Source organism: Rattus rattus, chromosome 3 (assembly GCF_011064425.1).
Source record: "Rattus rattus isolate New Zealand chromosome 3, Rrattus_CSIRO_v1, whole genome shotgun sequence".
In the NCBI taxonomy this organism is placed as follows: domain Eukaryota; kingdom Metazoa; phylum Chordata; class Mammalia; order Rodentia; family Muridae; genus Rattus; species Rattus rattus.
Window position 1 is genome coordinate 3,518,887 of NC_046156.1, and position 20,655 is coordinate 3,539,541.

The window sequence follows — 20,655 nt, forward strand, 5'->3', positions numbered from 1 at the left end:
GTCACTACTGAGAGCAGGGTAAGAGCTAAGGGATAAGCAAGTGGGGAAAGAACATAAAGGCTGGATTTCCAAAGCTGGTGCCCTGTATCTGACCTTAGAAATCCTGGGCAAAGCTAAGGATGGTCAGATCTTCCTGCTCCTCTCCCAGTGCAATTCTTGATAAGCTTATACCAGGAGAGATGTATTATGAGAAATGCTGCTTATGTATACATAATGCTATATAAAGCCAGAAAACATCTGGTGAAATTTAAAAAGAAAAATTAGGCATGTGGTTAACTATTATTGTTACAAGGTATTAAGTCTGTTATTTCAATTTCCTATAAGAAAAAATGCAATTGACAAATCACTTGGAAGCCCCCCAGTAAGGAAGTTACCGTAGCTGCACACAGTTCCCAAGCTCTGGGGGAATCTGCAAAAGGTCGTTGTTTTGAAGGTCTAGAGTACTCAGATTTTCCATCAGCTTCATTTTCAGAGGGTCCACAGAGCCAACCTGATTGTTGCTGATCAGAATTGTTTCCAGTGTGGAGATGTGATACAGAACTGCAGGAAACACTTTGAACCTATCAAGATGTGAGCAAGACGACCCCATGTAATCCGCTAGAATCACATCACTCTTACACATCGATGATTGTATTTAAGTGTGCTTTAAGTTCTACATTCAAATTTTCCAAAAAATAAGAGACTAATTTGGAATACATATTCAGCAGACATAGAAGATACTATTGATTATTAAGAATCAAAATGAGCAAAAGCTGAGGCAAAGCTCTTCATTGATCGGCAACCTATCTTAGGGTCTCTACAAGCCACCCTCAGAAAGTTACTCTTTCTTGATCTAATTTTATTAGTAGTAGCTTTCAATTAAGTAAAGTGTGAGACTCTTTTTACTTTGTTTTGAGTTCTTTCAAAGATGCCTGACTATCAGACAAGGTTTCATTGTCCAAACCAGCCCATCAGATGCCAAAGACAGGTAGCCTGGCTAACATCTGTTTTGCCTCAAGGCATCTCTCTCCACTACAACAATCACAATCAGTCAGATGTTTATCTTTCTTCTAGACTAGAGTTTCGTGGAGTAGTAAAACAAGCAAACAAACCAGCTGAGCATCAACCATGAGAATTCTGAGCAACACTATGTTCAAGTAGAATCTCAATGAGAATAAAACTTGCTAGTGAAATACAGTAAAAATAAAGGCTTCTGGTCTACCTGGCTCCCAGATGTTTCCTTACCTGTTAAAGGAAAGATTGATTGTTTGTAGTTTTGTCAGTGATGACATCTCTTCAGGCAAAGAACTTAAAAAATTATTCCTAAGTTGAAAATCAAAACACAATTTTTAAAGTTTGAAACTTTTACTAGTCCTTATTAATCTGATGTTCTTAGGATGGCCCTAGAAAGTGGGGGTGGTAGTAGTTAATGACACAAGTCTCCTGCAGCCTTTTTCTTCTATGTACAGTGACTGGCTGTACAGGCCATGTTGGACAGTGATTGGCTGTACAGGCTATGTTGTACAGTGACTGGATGTACATGCTATGGCACACCATGACTGGGGTACACGCTATGACACACAATGACTGCTGTACATGTTATATTGCACAATGACTACTGTACACAATATGACACACAATGACTGGCTGTACATGCTATGATGCACAGTGACTACTGTACACGCTATGACACACAATGCTATACAAGCTATGTTGCAGAGCTCACGCCTGTCCTATGCAGATTTAGTCCTTCTATTAGGGATAGGTACACAGAGACACACACACAGCCTGGGACGACAAGAAACCAACAGCAGCCGTGGGGACCTCCCTTCCTTCTGTCCCACCAGCTTCATGCTCTGCTACCCCAGAGAAGAAAGAGCTCCATAATTAGTGCAGGCAGATCCTCCGTCTCAGTACACTTCACACCAACTAAAAGCACTCGAGCTAACAACAGGAAGTACTAGGGGAAATGCAGGCACCAGAAACGCAGTTTACAAGTGCAGTGTTAATGCTGTGACCCTGAAATGCACAGCTCACCCGATGAGCTGCCAGCTTCTCACTGAATGTTTAAATCAGGCTATGACTCCCAAAGAGTTAGGCAGGTTCTATCTCTGCTCCAGTGAGGGCTCTTCTGCTTCACCTGTCTACTGTCCTGGGTGGGAGGCCAGCCAGCTCCTCAACGGCCTACTGCAACTGTACAGCTGCTCAGAGGGGACGGCTGTGCTAGTTCTTCATTATCTACTTCAGGAACAAACAAGATGAACAAGACAGTTTCCATGTGCTAACTGTCAATTTACTTAGGACCTAAGGAATGTGTTGATTAAAAACATTTTAGATAATTTTGTCTCATCGCTTAAGTTATGAGCTACTTATAAGGACAGACTGGTTAAAATGCCTAAATAACTTAATTTTACATTTCCCCTAATATACTTAATACACTAAAGACCATACTCATCAAGAAAACACAACATAAAAACTCAAAAGATGTCAAGTAACAGTAGCACCAAGTACCTTAAATCTAGAAATGCCAACTTCTGAAGCAGGCACAGCTCATGGGACACAAGAGAAAGCTTGTTGAAACTGAGGTTGACGTCTAGCACCATCTCCTTCAGCTCAGCAATCCTGAAACAAAACAACTGTAAATGTCCGCACTGACTCAAAACTGAAACCCTGGTAAGAGGAAGAGCAGCTCCCTTCAGCTCACCATGGCTCCCAGGACCTCACTTCCTCTCAAAATCTTCAGAAACTGGCTGTGCCACAAAGCTAAACATTAAAATCCTTACCATGATCTGACCAGGGCTTCAATCAGACAACAAACGGATGGTGAAGTTTAATTTAAAAATTCACTGATTATACATTTAACCAAATTATGACACAAAAGAGAAAAATCAGACCTAGGTGGTTACTATAGTATTTTATTTTGGAAGTGAACTAAATTCATAAAGTGCATTGTTAGACACTGATATCACAGCATTTTGGACAGCATAATGGATAGCTAAGTTGTTAAGAGTCCTGGCTACTCTCCTAGAGGACCCAGGGTTGATTCCCAGTACCTATGTGGCAGCTCACAGCCATCTGTAACTCCAGTTCAGAGGTTCCCACATACTCTTCTGATCTCCACAAGCATCAGACGTTTAAGTGATTCACAGATGTACATGCACACAAAACATCCATACACATAAAATAATCTTTTAATTTGACCTATTCTTTTTTTAATATTTATTATTTGAATTAGCATTAAATGCAATCATGGTTAAAACAAGATCTGAAAACAGTTTCTAAGTTTGGCAAGTGCTATCCCAAAGCAACTTAGGTCGAACATCTTAAGGATTCAACACTCTAATCAAATTTAGTCATTTTAATTATGTGACTGATATAACCTGCAAATAAGATTAAACTAAAACAAACACTGTTTTTAATCTACCACATTACCAAAGAGAAAGAAAGAGAAGACCATCATAGCTGGTGATGCAGACGCAGGGAGGTGAGCTTCAATGTGTAACTGACAAAGGGTCATATCTCTCAATATAGTAAATTTTCTGGAAATTTGGCCTAAAGAAACAGTAGTTTGTTCTTTTTTTAATTGCTATAAGTAAGTAGCCTACTTACTTATATACAGCTAAGATAGATTTTTAAAAATATTACTTATGAAATAGGAAAGTACAAAAAAAACAAATACATATGGTAAACAAAGCATCCAAGAAACAAATTACACATAAAATTCCAAATCGCTTAAAATGTCATTAAGTTAACATACATATCTGTGATAAGACTGTATGCAGGGCTGGAGAGATGGCTCAGCGGTTAAGACCACTGACTGCTCTTCCAAAGGTCCTGAGTTCAATTCCCAGCAACCACATGGTGGCTCACAACCATCTATAATGAGATCTGGGGTTATCTTCTGGCCTGCAGGCATATGCAGACAGAAAGCTGTATGATGTATATATAATAAATAAATATTAAAAGACTGTATGTAATATCCTTCCATTTCATCCATTACTCTCTGAATACTCATTATGAATTATAAATTTTAGATGCAAAAAAAAAGAGTATGCTAAGAAATACTCTAGAGCAAGGCAATCTGTGCTGTCTTCTTTGACTTTGTAAGTTGCTTTTGAAAAACACCAAGCATCCCTGGTAGAGGACTGCATACTGTGTAAGGAGCCTGTGAAGTAAGAGAGTAAGTGAAGTCTAAGTGCGCAGAAGCGTCCCCTGCAGTTCTCCACCTTTACTCCATCAGTCAGCATGACCCAGGTCTGCCCAAACATACCATGTGCATCTGGGACCAAGTCAAACTTCTTTCTAGCCCTTCAACAACAGAAACCAAAAGATGGACAGGTCTGCTTTTGTAATGGGCTATCTTGCTTCAAGACCTACATCCCAAGTGTTCTCTGTAAATGTGACACATTCTATAGTTTGCCCTTTTAAACATTTAAAAATCTGGGCAGTTCTAGAAAGTCATTCTCACACTTTTGGGTTTTTTGATACAGCAGCCCTTACCACTTCATCTATTCCCTTGTGTTTTGTCTTTTTCTGTCTGCTGTCGTTAGAGGTCCATGTGTCTACTAAGACATTAAGTATGATGTCATAGACTAGGAAGCTAAGAGCAGCTAGTCACAGACAAAGAACCAGTACACTCAGCTGTCCTGTCCTGTACTGTGTGTATAGTACGAGGTCATTTGTCAGGATCATTTGGGGGCAGGCAGTTAACAAACTCTTAAAGTTCAACAGTAGAGTGAGTTTCTCCTTTAACTTGAAGGTTTTGCTAATCAATGCCAACAATGACACATGATCAGAGGACAGTACAACATAAACAGCAGCTAGTGGCTAGAGTGCAGGGTCTCTGCCTAGAAGATGACACTAGCAGTTCACGCATTTGGCTTTAGTTCTAAATGAGAAAAATCAATCACTCAAGTTTCCTTGGCCTGAACCTGCAAGTGAAACCATTCTTAGCCACCGTGAGCCTGGCACTGGGTGGCCTCTCAAGACTCTCCCTGCCATACTTATTATACGAGACTAGTAATTTTAGAGTTAGTAATTCTAACACCCATTTCCCAAGCTCACAACATAAAGGTGGGAGTTTAAAGCTCCCGTACATCTCTCAGAACAGTAGGACCACAGTGTGCAGTACCCTCTCACATTAACAGTTCACAAAACTAACGTTCATTTGCCAAGACACAACTGACAAAAAGAAGGCCCACCTCGACAGTGGATCATGGCCGATCCTACCTTTGTGGAATCTCACACAGCTGATTCTTGCTGAAGTTGATGGAAGTGACGACCGTGTTTTTTGTGGCATCAAAAATGTCATCAGGAATCAAGGTTGCTTGTTTATCACTAAGTAAGAGTGGTTCAAAAATAAAAGCCTTTTCAACATTCCAAAAAGATGCAATCACCATTGCCCATATCTAAGGACTTTTATAGATTTTACCAAAATGTTCAAGGTAGCTGATGCAGTTCTGTGAGGTCAGGATGCTCTGCTCACGCTCAGAAGCAGACACAGAAACAGAAGTACTTTGGAAATCCAGAAACTGACAGAATGCATGGTCTATTTCTCTACTTGTGCTTGGAGCTTAATCCAATTTTATAACTAAGCTTTCTGTAAAATGTGTGCGATCTGTGAGCTTTGGTGACTGAAGGGTGGTGGGAGCACAGGTCCTTTCTCCTCATTGTGCCCTTTCTCCAACCCTTAAGTTCACTGCATTAGTATACCACTGCTCTCTCCTTCTTCCCACAATGTCCCTCCCCAGATACTCAGGCATTCCACCTCCTTCCCACAATGTCCCTCCCCAGATACTCAGGCATTCCACCTCTTTGATTCAAGTTCTCTTTTGAGACCACTTTTAAATTCTGTGACCTAAGGAACCTGCAAAGGGGAAATCTGCTTCCATGGCTCTGTCTTTTCCTCATTAGCTGCCCTTTCTCTGAAGAATTCTTCCCCATGGGCCTTGCAAAACCAATGGACTACATATCTGTAGTTAGCAGCTTTAGTGTGACTGGCACGGACACTGACTGCATATTCAATGCCTTGCTGTTGGGGTGACCTTTTTTACTTTGTAAGGCATATCTCTGTATTTACAATTGTTAATTCTGTACAGGCAGAGAGCTAAATGCTGGTGGGATTGGTATTGTCACTTTTATGGTCATCACTGGGTTTCTGTTTTGTAAATATTCATCCTTCTTCACCTGCCTAAAGGCAATCTAGTGATGCATCAGAGGCTGTCTTGCTGCTGATCGTTGTAATAAACATATGACAGCTGTTAAGGTAGGAAGGTAGAAGTACTAGGGTGGAACTTCCCAGCAAAGGAAGTCATAGGGAGAAGAAAGCAGAAGTAGGAGATTCAGGGAGCAGACAATGGAGAGGAACAGACACAGACCAGAGCAGAGAAGTACAGAGCTGGCCAAGTGTAGGCTGAAGGCTGATTGGTGGGTTAAGCTGACAAGCTACTGGAGACTGCCCAAGCACAAGGCCTAAGCTTCAAGCTGTATTAGCAGTCTCTGTCTCATTATCACAGTGCTGGAAGGGCCGAGGTACTGTGAGGAGCTGTCCTCACAGATGTGAGGAGCTGTCCAAGGAGCTGTCCTCACAGATGTGAGGAGCTGTCCGAGGAGCTGTCCTTACATACTCCATTACAAGATGGCACCAGCATCTGGCAGAACGCACCTAGTAAAAAGGGCAATACGCAGGCGCCTGGTAACTTCCCCTACTCGAAGGACACGACGTTATGGTGCGTCATCTGGCATAATTGGCAGCGACCAGTCAGAGAGTGACCGTCCTAGGCGAGGATAGTTTCCTATATAAGGGACGGTTATTCCTCCTCGGGCGTCTCCGCATTGTAGCTTATGCTCTCCTCTCAAGATGCAGTAAAGCTTTTTTCTGTAGAAGGATCCTGTGTGTGCGCGTGGTTCCTGCTGGCGGGGCGTGGCCCCGGGACATCTGGTGCGAAACCAGGAAAGACCTGCCATCGTCAGCACCTTCGGAGATCCTTGGCGACAAGGAGGATTCAGAACTACAGGTAGATACGTTCGGAGAGGCAGCCCTCTCTTGGACTTTGGTCTGGGGTTGTCACTGCCTTGGGAAGGATTTGTTGAGGCTATAGTATTTGTCCTGGGAGCCACCCTACTTTTTATGTTCTGTTTTCACGTTTTTCGCTGTTAAAAGGGGCGATCACAGCAGCTGAAAGGCGGCTCAGTCTCTCAGATATAAGTGAGCTTCGCAGCTCCCTTTTTACCCGATTTTGACTGTTGAGGAGCAAGGACGCGATAAGGCCGATGTAATAAGCGGCACCGTCCGGGGGAGGCGCGTGAAGACTCCGGTACATAAAGAGCAGCGTGTCTGTCTCTACCCTTTCACCTCACGCCTTGTCAGACGGACGTAGATAAGCCGCCGGCGTTCTGGCCCATCATGGGATCCTCACAGTCTGTGGTCACGGCCTTGGAAACAGTGTTAAAAGCAGAGGGACATCAAAATTGGAGGAAGAACACTTAAAAACTTTGTGAAGGAGATGGAGAGGGTGGCTCCTTGGTTTGCCTGTTCAGGCTCGTTTACCATTGCCTCATGGAACAAACTTGGAAAAGACCTTGACAGAAAATTGGCGGAAGAGGATCTGCGCCTAGGGACCAAAGCTATATGGAAGCTGGTTAAGAATTGTTTAAAGGATGAAACGTGTAAGGCAGCAGTAATAGAAGGACAGGCCACTCTCGAGGTAGTCCGGAAAGTCTGTCAGAAACGAACGTAGTGAGAGGTTGGGCGCCAAAGAAAAAGGACGTCCCTAAGAAAGAAAAAGTGCCCCCGGTAAGTCCGCAGACAAGGGAGCGTTGGAATTTTCAGATTCCAGCACTTCCTCCTCTACACATAAACCAGGAGGGGGAGCCAGCCTATACCCTGTGAAAGAGCTAGAAGCGCTGAACCTCGACAGTTCTGAAAGCTCTGAAAATAAAACCTTAGACTCAGAGGAGGAGGCTGAGCTAGATGAGGAGGAAAGATATTACCCCGATGAATGTAGGGGAAGTAATAGAAGCCTTCTAGCACGGCCGCCACCAATGGCGCCCCCTCCATATGAGACACGCTCTGCCTTCTCACTAGTCCCGAGAAGGTGAGAAGAAAGCTGAGTATGACATTTCCTATCTTTGAGACTCGGAGGAGGACGGGTCCATGCCCCTGTTGAATATAATCAGATTAAGGAATTAGCAGAATCAGATAGAAAGTATGGAGTCAGGGCCAACTTTACTCTAACACAACTCGACAGGTTGGCCATGACAGCATTGACACCAGCTGATTGGCAGATGATTGCTAAGGCAGCCCTTGCCAGCATGGGCCAATACATGGAATGGAAAGCGCTCTGGTATGAGGCAGCCCAAACACAGGCCAGAGCGAATGCTACAGCCTTAATACCTGAGCAACAAGAATGGACTTTTGAACTCTTAACAGGACAGGGCCGCTTTGCAGCTGATCAGTCTGCTTACCACTGGGGCGCCTATGCTCAGGTCTCCAGCACGGCTATTAGAGCCTGGAAGGCACTGTCCAGGAGAGGAGGGATTGATAATCAACTTACAAAAATCATTCAGGGACCCCAGGAAAATTTCTCAGATTTTGTAGCTAGAATGACAGAGGCTGCAGGGGCGAATCTTTGGCGATCCTGAACAAGCAGCACCACTAATAGAACAGCTCTGTTTTTTGCAAGCCACCCAGGAGTGCGAATAGCCATAGCCCCCGAAGAAATAAAGGGCTACAGGATTGGCTTAGAGTTTGCAGGGAAATTGGACGGCCCATTACTAAACCAGGACTGGCGGATGCCATCCTCAAGTTCCAGTGACGCCCCGTTAAAGGGACGGATAAAAGATCATGCTTTCAATGTGGGAAACTATAGACACATGTTCTGGCATTCTACATGCCACCCCACTTACAGGAGAAAAAACAACACATGTCATTCAGCACTGCCTTGAAGCATGGAGTGCTTGGGGAAAGCCAAAATGTGTAAAAACTGACAATGGCCCCGCCTACACATCTCAAAAATTCCGTCAGTTTTGTGCTCAGATGCAGGTTACCCACCTGACGGGCCTGCCCTACAACCCTCAAGGACAGGGAATCATAGAGCGTGCTCATCGGACGCTCAAATCATATTTAATAAAACAAAGAAGGGGAATTATGATAGAACTCCCCCCAACACCCCGAGTGGCCACTGCTCTGGCCCTTTTACCTTAAATTTTTAAATCTTGATGAAGCTGGACAAACAGCGGCTGGAGCGACATTGCTCAGAGCCCAAGAGGACAAAAAATTAGTCAAATGGAAGGATGTATTAACAAATGAATGGAAAGGCCGGATCCTGTTTTAATAAGATCCAGGGGAGCGGTCTGTGTTTCCACAGGACAATGAAAATCCCATATGGATCCCAGGGCGACTTACTCGGAGCATCACAGCAAGTGATCAAGAAGGACTGGGACCCCTGCACCTCCCTCACTCTTCTTCCATGGATGCCAGCAACGGTGCAGGGCGAACTGATGGGGAATAATGTCAACCTTTCCACTCCCCGATGCCGGTGATGTACCACTAACAGGGATTTAGGGTTGGCCTATTTACCTAAGGATCCACAGGTTGAGCGACTAAAAGAAAATAGGACTATTCCCCTTAAGGGCAGCCTTTGTTTTGGCATATTCAACAAAACATCTTTTGATCTCCTTGCATTATGTTATATAATCAATCTTCTGCTTGGTTAAGGAGGCCACATGGGGAACTGGTGAGGAGGACATTGTGGCTAATGCCACAGTTCTCTATGGTGGTGGCCTTACATTGCGTTAGTGGTAGCTGCACTTACGCCCATGGTGATGCTACTTGGAGGAAAGGGAGAAAAGGGACGGTTGTCATTTTCCTGGACGGGAACATCAAACCTGCTGCCTCTGTCTGGACAGCTACTCATATAAAAATATCGATAGTTACCCGCATGGCTCGCTTTTAGCCCGATCCCTGTTGATGCCCTGGGACCATGACCTTATTTAGAGGAAAAGAGATTTTGATACTTCTGCAATTATTGCTGGCATTATTACTACGACAGCAGTCGCTGCCTCGGTTACTGCCTCGGCATTGGTCTTGTCAAATTCAGTACAGACAACCCAAACTATCAATGATTTATCGCCACCGTCTCTGTGGCTGGGACAGACAGGCCTCGCCAATACTCAGATATAGGGAGGCCTTGTGCTTGTCAACTAACGTAGATGGCAATTAGACATTCTATGGCAACTGGCCCAGCTTGCTATGAGCAAAACTCCCAGGCCTTTATCACCTCCATATAATATGACAAATTTACCCGAGCTGCTAATCTGTCTAAGAGTCTTTCACAGCATCTGTTACAGAATTGGACCTCGGGTTTGAACAGACACTTGGGGGAGCTGAGGCGACCATCATTCAAAGTAAATTCTACCCAGACTGGACCTGTCTTTGTGGAGGGATTGTCCCCTGGATCACCTCAGCAGTCTCTTATTTCAAGGAATGGGTGGGAATGGGACTTTTAAGTGATCCTCTGCTGTGGATTAGTGTTACTCCTCTGGTTGCTTTGCAAATTGAGATCTCAAACAAGAAAGGACAAAGTAGTGATTGCCCAGGCGCTTGGCCCTTGAACAAGGGCGTCAGCTGATATCTAGTTGACCATGCTCAAGCAACAGGTCGCAGCTGGACAGCTCTTGCACTCCTAGAACCTCGGTTCATTGCACAGGATTAGGGGTCCGGCTTGAGCAGCCCATGAGGGGTGGCCAGCTTAGCATCGCACAGGAAGTTCTACCAAACGCTCCCTGGAAGGCATGTCATATTACATGAGGTTTCTGCCCCAGTTTTCCCTCCCTCGAAAAAATGGCGACGGGTCAGGAGTGCCCTGGGTCCCAACAACAGCCTAAGGGTATCTCTCTTGTACAGGTTATCCAACTTTGTACGAGGATATGACCTCTGTCTTCGCCCTCCTATATCTGGGTGTCCTGTTTGCTTAAAAAAAAACAGAAAAGAGGGAGATGTGAGGAGCTGTCCTCACAGATGTGAGGAGCTGTCCAAGGAGCTGTCCTCACAGATGTGAGGAGCTGTCCGAGGAGCTGTCCTTACATACTCCATTACAAGATGGCACCAGCATCTGGCAGAACGCACCTAGTAAAAAGGGCAATACGCAGGCGCCTGGTAACTTCCCTACTCGAAGGGACACGTGCGTTATGGTAAATCATCTGGCATAATTGGCAGCGACCAGTCAGAGAGTGACACGTCCTAGGCGAGGATAGTTTCCTATATAAGGGACGGTTATTCCTCACTCGGCGTCTCCGCATTGTAAGCTTATGCTCTCCCTCTCAAGATGCAGTAAAGCTTTTTTCTGTAGAAGGATCCTGTGTGTGCCGCGTCGTTCCTGCTGGCGAGACGTAGCGCGGGACAAGGTACCATGCAGACGGGCAGTGTGACGGTTTGAGTAAGAACAGCTTCCCCAAAGTCATATATTTGAGTACTTGGTCCACAGTTGGTAGAAGTGTTTGGGAAGGATTAGGAGGTGTGACCTTGTTGGAAAAAGTATGTTACTGGGGGTGTATTTTGAGGTTTCAAAAGCCCACACCATTCCCTTATGTCTGCCTGCCTCCCTGCCGGCATGCTCCCTGCCATGATGGCCATGGATTCTAACTCTACCACGACGAACGTAACTCTGAGCCCCTAATTAAATGCTCCGTTTTAAAAATGTGCTGCGTGGTCACAGCAGCAGAATGACAACTAATGGAGACTGCATACCTATAATCCAGCAGCTTTAGTGTGACTATGGCGTGGATATTGACTCTGGCTTCACTTGGTAGTGTCATGGCAGTCTCAGGAACAGAATCGTTTTGATTGGTTCTATCATCTGGAAAACAAAGTTATATACAGTGGATATTAAAATTATACACCCATCTTTACATTTTTAATGATATATAAAGGTACTCATGATTTCTAGACAGTACTGATAATACCCAGTCACATAGTTTATTCCCAATAACAGAGACATCATTTAAAAAACACATTAATAGAAAACAAAGTCCTAGTCCTGTGATGTGGCATATGTATACATGCATACAGGAAGGCAGAACACCCATATACATAAAATAAAAAATAAAAGAAAATTAAACTGTGTTATGATACTTCATAATTGGTAGACTTCAACACAAATCTGAAGGACTGAGGCACAGCATCCACAATCACGAATTCAAGAACTTTTAAAAAGTTCATTTTTGTTTTATGTATATGAATGCTTTGCCTGCATGTTTGCATGTGTACCATGTGCCTGCCTGGTGTCTGCAGAGACCAGAAGAGAGCACTGGTTCCCCTGGTGAGCTGCCATGTAGGTGCTGGGAAACAAACTTGTCTTCTACAAGAGCAGCAAGTACTAAGTCCTAATTGCTGAGCCATCTCTTCAGCCCCTCAAGCACTTTTATAAGAGATAGTCTGCATGAATATAGAATTAGAACCATGAATGCCAGGCACTCTTCCTCTAATAAGCATATCAAAAGAACATTTAAATTGATGTCCTGCCAATGTCACCATTTTTCAAACATTCCTTCAGAATAGAGAAGGCAACAGCAGTACCTTTGATCTTGCTCCGCAGGTATTTTAGGACTTCTTGAGTTCCTTTCTGAAAGGGTGGAGACAGAGCACATTGCTAGCAAGGCACACTTGGAAGTTTTGTGCATCAACATAGTATCTGAATTTTAATTTAAAAATAAATTACAAATCCTAATAGTACGTACAGCTATAATTTCTCTTCGAATGGTTCTTAGAGGATTTCCTTCTAATGCCAGGAATTTCAAATGAAGATTTCCCAGTGAGCAGGGCAGACTACAGAACAAGTTGATTTGAAGAAAACATTACATGAAAGTCTAATTCAATCAAAGGCATGGCCACAAAGTAACAATTGAGAACAACATATCACGTAATAATCTCAAGGGAGAGGCATGAAGGCCCCTAAAACATTTCCCTTCTAATGCTAACACACAGAAAGATGGCCACACGCATTTCCAGCCTCACACTAAAGCTGCTAAAGGACATGCGCCATAAGCATCTGCTCTATCTGCCTAGTGCTCTCACTGAAACACAAAAACCAGCAGCCATGAGCAACCTGCAGCCCACTGACCAATAAGACGTCACCCATTCGCAGAAGGGGACCTCCAAAAACCAGAACGAATTTCAAGCTCTCACTGTGTAAGATTCTAATTCAGTGGTATTTCACCATCTGTTTGTTTGTTTGTTTATTTTTCCACTTCACTGCTTGTTAATTGATCCCAAACCCACCTAGGAAACAGCTATCCACCCATTGGAAAGAAACATGGAGTTTCAGGCATGAAAAGGATCCTTACAAGTGGCTTCAGCAGCAATGAGGAGTCTCACGTAGGAAAGTTTGGAGGGCACAAACAGCTGGGAACTGCATCCCCTTTTCCCACGAGGCTCAAAACCTCATGCTTGCCAAAACATATAAACCCAAAAGTTTCATCTCCGTAAGATCTGTAGATGAATCCTTTCTTAACACCACGTTCTGTAGCTTTCATCATTCTTTGCTTATCACTCTGCTCTGTCCAACTCTAACAGACAGCCGACGGCTATGGAGACAACTTATCCTGGTTCATCGCCTCACTTCATCCCCTTCTCCCCACTGCCTCTGCAGCCACACCACACGCTGTCAATAAACTGGACAAAGAAATGCTTCTTAGTGGCAATTATGGTTGAGCTAAACTGACAGGTAATTTTTAAAGGCTGCCACCCACAACAACCCCTTCCCACCCAAAGTACCATACTCATTGCCAATGACTGGCTCTTTAACGGGCTTGCACTCAGCATAGTGTCTCTGTGGTATTGGTGGCTCTGAACTAATAAAAACTGATTATTTGGCCTAAATTTTTAGACTTCCCTCCTTGGACCCTATTTAGAATTCCCAAAGCTATGTGTGTGTTGTTTGCTCGAATACATCAGCGTTCACATGGAATTAAACATTCTGGTTTATATCACATCAGCTGGTAGAACCCAGGGGTTCCTGGTCTTCAGCACCAGTGTACTGCTAGGTGTGTGTATGTCAGCAACTAACTACCTAACTAACTAACTAACCTCAGTCCTGTCTAAGTTCTCTAGTCATAAATCCTTTAGTCACTCAGAACTTCATGTTTCAACTCTATGTTCATTATCCAAGCCCAGTAAATACCCATGAAGCACTTGCTTTGTCACAGCTTAGTTAGTATCTGGAACTGGAGCCATGCACAAAAAAGACACAAAACAACCCTTAAAGAGTTCTGAAATGTGACTACACATCTGCTTTCATTAATGTGCTAACTTGGCTGCCAAAGAGGAAAAGTAATTCTACTCTGTATACAACATGAGCTCAATATATAATTAAATAGTATTTTTTTAAAAGAACCTATGTGAGATGATGTCATCATACAGGTGAGGCAGGTACAGGATAGAATGAGGCCTATCACTGGACAAGAAGGATGGGCGGGAGAAAAGTTTGAAGGAAGAGGAGACAGGAATGGAAGAGAGGAGGAGACTGAGGAGAAGCCGCTGAGGAAAGAACATGGAGGCTGACGTTAAGACTCCACTCTGTGTATTTACAGGTTGTTATGAATGTTCTTGAGGGATGGATGTGTATTGGGCTTTGTATGTTTAGGTGGGCCATTGTATCTTATCAACTGGACCAGAGGTTACTGTGTTGTGTGTTCTTTCTTGTGGTGAATTAAGTTTAAGAGAGTGTGGTGGCTGGGACATGGGATTGGGATGTGTGCTTCTGGCAAGATATCTGTGGTGCCCGATCTAGAGGGGGTAAAAGACAGCCCCATTTAATTTTACAACCACAGACCTAGAAAACTAATCATAATCCAATGCAGAATAAACTCTAATTTCTACCATATAATCCTTAAACATACCTACTAATATCATTGTTGCTCAGGTCAAGCCTTTCCAAAGACTGCAGCAGGGCCATTTCCTCAGGAACAGACCTCAGCTTGTTGCTCCTTAGATCCAGCACAAGAATGGCCTGCAGGTGCTGAAGATGCTCTGCCCCTAACTTCTCGATCTGGTTCTCAGCTAAGTACAATTCCTATGAAAACAGGTAGAACATATTCCATTCAACTACATACTAAACAATGAAAACAAATGTAGATATTTTTAGTTTTAAATCACTGCAACATACAGAAGAAAAAAACCACTGTAATTATGTTATTTAGACACAACCTTTTGTAAAGCTAAAACATGAGTAAAAGAAAAAAATTTTTCTAACAATCTCAAAATTATTGTTTAACCTAGAAGAAAATTTTATAAAACTAAATCAGTGAAACAATTTATTAATTATATTTACAAAAGTAAAAGTATAAATCTAAACATAATACAGGTGAAAAACTAGTTTCAAATCAAATGAACCCATTCAAAACTGATTTCAGGGTAAAAAAATATTACAGAATATTATCACTAGCTACCATACATACACCAACTTTATAACAGAATCTATAACCAATAAAAACTTACCATAGTGAATGGAATTTCCCAGCATTTTTAAAAAACTCATCACTACAGTTCTATTTAAAAGAAACTTGCCGGACACCAAAAAACAAAAACAAAAGCAAAAAAAACCCTAAAGCATAGGAAATCTAGGAGGCAGAAGTAATGTTACACCTAGAACCAAAAGATTAGCGCTGGAAGTGTGACTGCAGTCCTGAGAGGTGGCAACTTAACAAATCCCCCCGTTCCCAGCTGCTCCAGGCCACCCACGGTACAGCTTAGCAGAGCATCTCACCTCACTATAAGAAGACCCTTCTTTAGGGAACAACTATTCAGTACACGAAATACACAAAATCTACTGAAGAAATGATTATTTCTTTTCATTACTAAGAAAACATTAGTACTCTTAGTAGTACACTCAAGTTTTAAAAGATATCAACAGAGAAAAATACCAATCATAGATTATGCCTAAAAGATTGGGGATAGTTTTTAAAAACTTTAATTTCACAAGTAACTTTTAGAAAACATACAGTGGTATAAATATTAACTAAATAGTTACCTTTAGTTGCCTACAAGAAGGAAACTCAGGTAGGACTCGTAATTTATTCCTTCGCAAATAAAGCAATTCCAGTGATTCCATGCTGCCCACATCAGGAGGCACAGTCTCAAGGAGATTGGCATCACAATCCAAATGCTTTAATCCTTTAACACATATTCAGAGACAATTAAAAAAATACTGTAATTTTTTATCGTATAGAAAGACAGAATAATTAAATACAGAAAAAATATCAAATCATAATAAAATGTCACAACAAAGACTTCTCAATCTGTTCCTATGGATATGACAATCAAAAATATGTAAACATCCTTGAACTGAAAAAATAAAAATTAATTTTTATACTTAAAGAGAAATGATAATTAATATTGATTATAGTAATCAATATTGATTAGTATAGGCCATCTTTGAAATATAGTTAAGAATAAAGTTTTCAGGTACTCTGCTAAACTACTCTGAACTGTACAGCTCTCAATTATTCCTCGTTTTACAAAGAGCTTCATGTAATTAAGGGGTAATATGCATGTTATCTGTTAGATAAGGGAATGTGATAGTGGCTTACACATACTGTATTTAATGCAAGCCTTCCAATCCTTTCATCCATCCATTTTTGCCTCCTCCTTTTCTCCCTGTCTTCTTTTCTATGGTGAATTTCATATGTGATGTGGATGTTTGCACATGGCTACATATGCTTGTGCATGTGAAAAGATGCTGCTGTTTGGTATCTTCTTCCATTTGCTCTACCTTGTTTTGTGAAACAGGGTTCTTTAATGACCCAGGACCTCAATGATCAGGCTACTGAGCGCCAAGACTTCACATGTGTGAGGGATCCAAACTCAGACCCTCATACTTGTATACCAGAATTCTGTGCCGACGCGCTTTCCTTAACACCTAAGCTCATCTGCCCAACAAGAGCAAACGCTGTATCTCAACAATGCGTTTCTTTTCAGGATCTTCATCTCCTGGATTTTCTTCTTCACTCACTTGTTTGGTTTAGGAGATAGGGTGTCCTCCCTTCTATGAGGCCCAAGCTGGCCTCAGATCTAGATTCTCAAACCTCTTGCCTCATCCTCTTGACTGCTGAGATTGCAAAAGCATACCACCATTTTTGTCTGATGTGTGCCTTTCTTTTCCAAAAAAACAAAACTGTCTCAGTAAAGGTATCTTTTAGGGAGTTAACATGCAATTTCTCCCTTAACCATAGTATAGATTCCCATTTTTAAGAGTGAAAACATACTTCAAAAATCTCATCCTCAGCCCTCCAATAAACTGGAGTGAGGGACATGCATTTTGCAGTTTATCTTCCTAACTTCAAGCCCATCAATTTTAACATAATCAAAAACTGCACTGATATGACACCTTCAGCTTCTATTCTTCTATAGAAGCTAGCCAATTTTTAAAAAAAGTATAGTACTAGCTTTAACTTCTAATAAAAGTTTTTTTTAAGTCTAATATTTATTTATTCTATATTGAGGGTTCTGCCTTCCCCAAAAGTTTAGATATTACTTGACTAGAATAATGAGGCGGGGGTAGGGGTGGGGATTGGGGTGAACTGATCCACTGAAATCTGTAAAATTCTATAAACAAAAGCTCATTATAGGAGCTGGCTAGATACCTAACAGGTCAAGGCACCAACAGACTGCTTTTTCAGAAAATCCAGGTTCAGTTTCCAGCACTCATATGGTGACTAGTGACATAAAACTACCCATGATTCCAGTTCCAGGGGACCTCTCTTGTGACCTCTGCAAATGTGATGCACATAAATACATGCAGGCAAAACATGCATACATATAAAATAAATAAAATCTAAAGAAAAGGTTACTGTAAACTCTGGGGTCAAATCAGGAGCACTAGATGAGAAACAAAGCAGTGGAATGTGTGTTGGGGAGCAGATAAAAACTCATCTCTAAATTTAATTTCTAATCCTATAATAATCAATCTATAAAGCGGAGGGAAAATGTTATCACTGTCTCAATTACCTTACAGAACTACACATACAATGGAAAACTCTCAAAAGAACGAGCGTTCTAGACACAAAGGTAAAATCCTAGACTCTGCTCACCAGTAACAAATAACTAGTAAATATGTCTGTGAAGTAAAGAGAAGACACTGCAACATGGCTAAGAACACAGATTTGCACAGTCAAAGAGTCATCAGGCTGTTGTGTAAGTTCAGATGCCCTTCTGCTGTTTCAGCATGCTCCAGTTAGGAAAAACAAAAACCAAACAAACAAAACCATGCTTCTGGCTGATTCAACAATACCTTCCGTCTAGCACACACAAGGTTCTAAGTTTGATCTTGGAAGGAAAGGACAGAAGAAGGGCCATGTTCATCTATTGTCCTGGTTATATATGATGTTAGTTAAGGAAAGTGACATTGAAAATGGTAATGATAAGTAGAATCTTAAGTGTCAGTATCTAAACTCAAGGCCTGCTGAAAATAATTTCATTTAAAATAGTTAAAAGTAAAAAATTCAAAGATTTACAATTAATTGAAAGTTATCTACAATTAATTGTTGAAAAAAATCACATCTCTAACTTCTAAAAATATGAACAGGAGTTGGGTGTGGCAACTCAAATATGTAATCCTAGCACTAGGCAGGGAGAAGCAGGAAAACCACGTCCATCTTCAACCACATAGCAAGTCTGAGGCCAGCCTGTTTGATAGGAGCTAGCATAGTTCAAAATCTTTAATTTCTTAGTATATAATTTTAAAATAATTTGTAATTATATTTTTACAAGAAAAATGTCTAATATATTACTAGCCAAAAAAAGACTAGCTATGGTAAACAGTATACAATGGGTAGTACTATAGTCATGAACTCAGAAATACTAACCATGTTTTCTGCCTTTAAACAACAACAAAGAATGTTTTATATTCTAAATTGAGAGCTCTGAGATAGGAGTACAAATATTGAAGCACTAGAATGTACCCGTGGTCCCTTAGTGTTACTACTTCTGTAAATGATGAACCACTACTATCTGATATTTCATTAATTTAAAGAAGAATTTACAATGTGGGCACTCAGGCAGAACAGGACTCACTAGACATCACTACGTGCAAGCCAAGGGAAGCTAGAGCTGTATCCCCAAGCACGGCAGGGGGAGTCAGCTGAGATGGGAAGGATGGTGCATAACTCATTAAGATAGCGCGAAGCAGAATGTTCATCAGGTTTCTGTATGTTCTGCCCTCTACTCACCAGTTACCATTTCATTTTGTCATGAGCTACATGTCTTTTGATAATCATTCTTTAGGCAGACCCTAGATGTAATGGGTACTAGATATAAATGATACTAAGTAGCGTTTGCACTTACAATATAAAGAAAGTACTTTCTCTCTCTGTAATTATCGTAACTGTTTTTCTAAAAGAAAGTTGCATTAACCTTGAATTCATATAGTATTTACTATGGCAATTTACTTTTCATTCTGCTTATTTCTGCTGGCAAATTCTTCAGCTGGTTACTGGAAAGATTGAGTCGCAGCAGATTGGACAGCAAAGCAAAATCAGCAGGCACGGTTGCAAGACGATTGCTTGAAAGATCCTTTAAAAAGAAAGGACAGAATGAATCTGTAAGTGAGGAAATAACAGTTAATAGATACTCATGAAAGGAATTTCAGAGTTATAAAGAAATTTTAGAATAAGAGATGACTTCAGAGGAACAGATATTTTCAACTTGAGCCACTGTCTCACAAACCAGGACTCATTCCTCTTCAATACCTGCAGGTCCACTATCTGTCCATCAAAGTCATGGTCAGGAATTAAAATCAGTTCCTCATCTGAAAGTATTTTACATGATGGTGTTTACTAATCTCAAGTAATACCTCTGCAGTGTAACATGTGATTCAAAGGGAGATTAAAAAAACCTCTGGAGATTAAAGGGTTAAGTGAGAAGAGGGCAGAGGGATGGAAAACCAGAGTGTGTGTGTTGGGGGTGGGGAGTGGAGTGGTGGTGGTAAACAAAAACCCAGCACTGTGTAAGCTGGGCAAAAAATAAAATTAAAGAGGGTGAAGAGATAGCTCAGTGGTTAAGAGTTCATGCTCCTCTTGCAGAGGACTTGAGTTTGGTTCCCAGTACCCATGTCAGGCAGCTCACAATCACCTATATATAACAGTGAATCCAGGAGATCCAAATGCCCTCCTCTGGCCTTCACCATGGGGCACCCACACGTACATGCACATACTCAAGCACACACACATACATATACATACATATAATTAAGAATAAAACCACTCATGCTTGAGTGGTGTGTGTGTGTGTGTGTGTGTGTGTGTGTGTGTGTGTGTGTGTGTGTGTGTGTAAAGCTTAAAGGAGTTTTAGCACAGGTGCTGTTCATTAGTAGACAGCACAGCTTCCAGAAGACATGGGTCATTAAACAAAACTCTTTGTGCCCGGCATAGCTTACCTCCCTATGAAGTATTGGTCAGGGAGCTCCCAAAGGCCCCCAAAGCAACACAAGCTATTTCCATTGCTTTTGGCTGTTGACCATAACTAGATGGCAAGACCCTACTGCTGAAGACACCACATACTTTGGTTGCAGGGCAAATATAATCTGGAATTGAATAGGACACTTCCTCCATGCTGGCTAGAGAATGCCAGAAGTTGTAGCCACTGGGGGGAAAAAGATACAATGAGCTTACTCAATACTGGAC

The 20,655-nt window shown here is 41.9% G+C and overlaps 1 protein-coding gene across 2 annotated transcripts in view; it reads right to left on the reverse strand.

Moving 5' to 3' along the window:
* Lrrc40 (leucine rich repeat containing 40) overlaps nt 1–20,655 on the reverse strand; it is a 34,035-nt gene that overhangs the window by 2,655 nt on the left and 10,725 nt on the right. For both annotated transcript variants that reach the window (XM_032897107.1, XM_032897108.1), the window contains 10 exons: nt 19,423–19,546; nt 16,008–16,150; nt 14,878–15,050; nt 12,718–12,805; nt 12,557–12,602; nt 11,729–11,837; nt 5,209–5,316; nt 2,491–2,601; nt 1,225–1,302; nt 375–560 (listed from right to left, as the gene is read on the reverse strand). In XM_032897107.1, the coding sequence (XP_032752998.1) occupies nt 375–560; nt 1,225–1,302; nt 2,491–2,601; nt 5,209–5,316; nt 11,729–11,837; nt 12,557–12,602; nt 12,718–12,805; nt 14,878–15,050; nt 16,008–16,150; nt 19,423–19,546 (1,166 nt within the window). The remainder of the gene's footprint in view (nt 1–374; nt 561–1,224; nt 1,303–2,490; nt 2,602–5,208; nt 5,317–11,728; nt 11,838–12,556; nt 12,603–12,717; nt 12,806–14,877; nt 15,051–16,007; nt 16,151–19,422; nt 19,547–20,655) is intronic.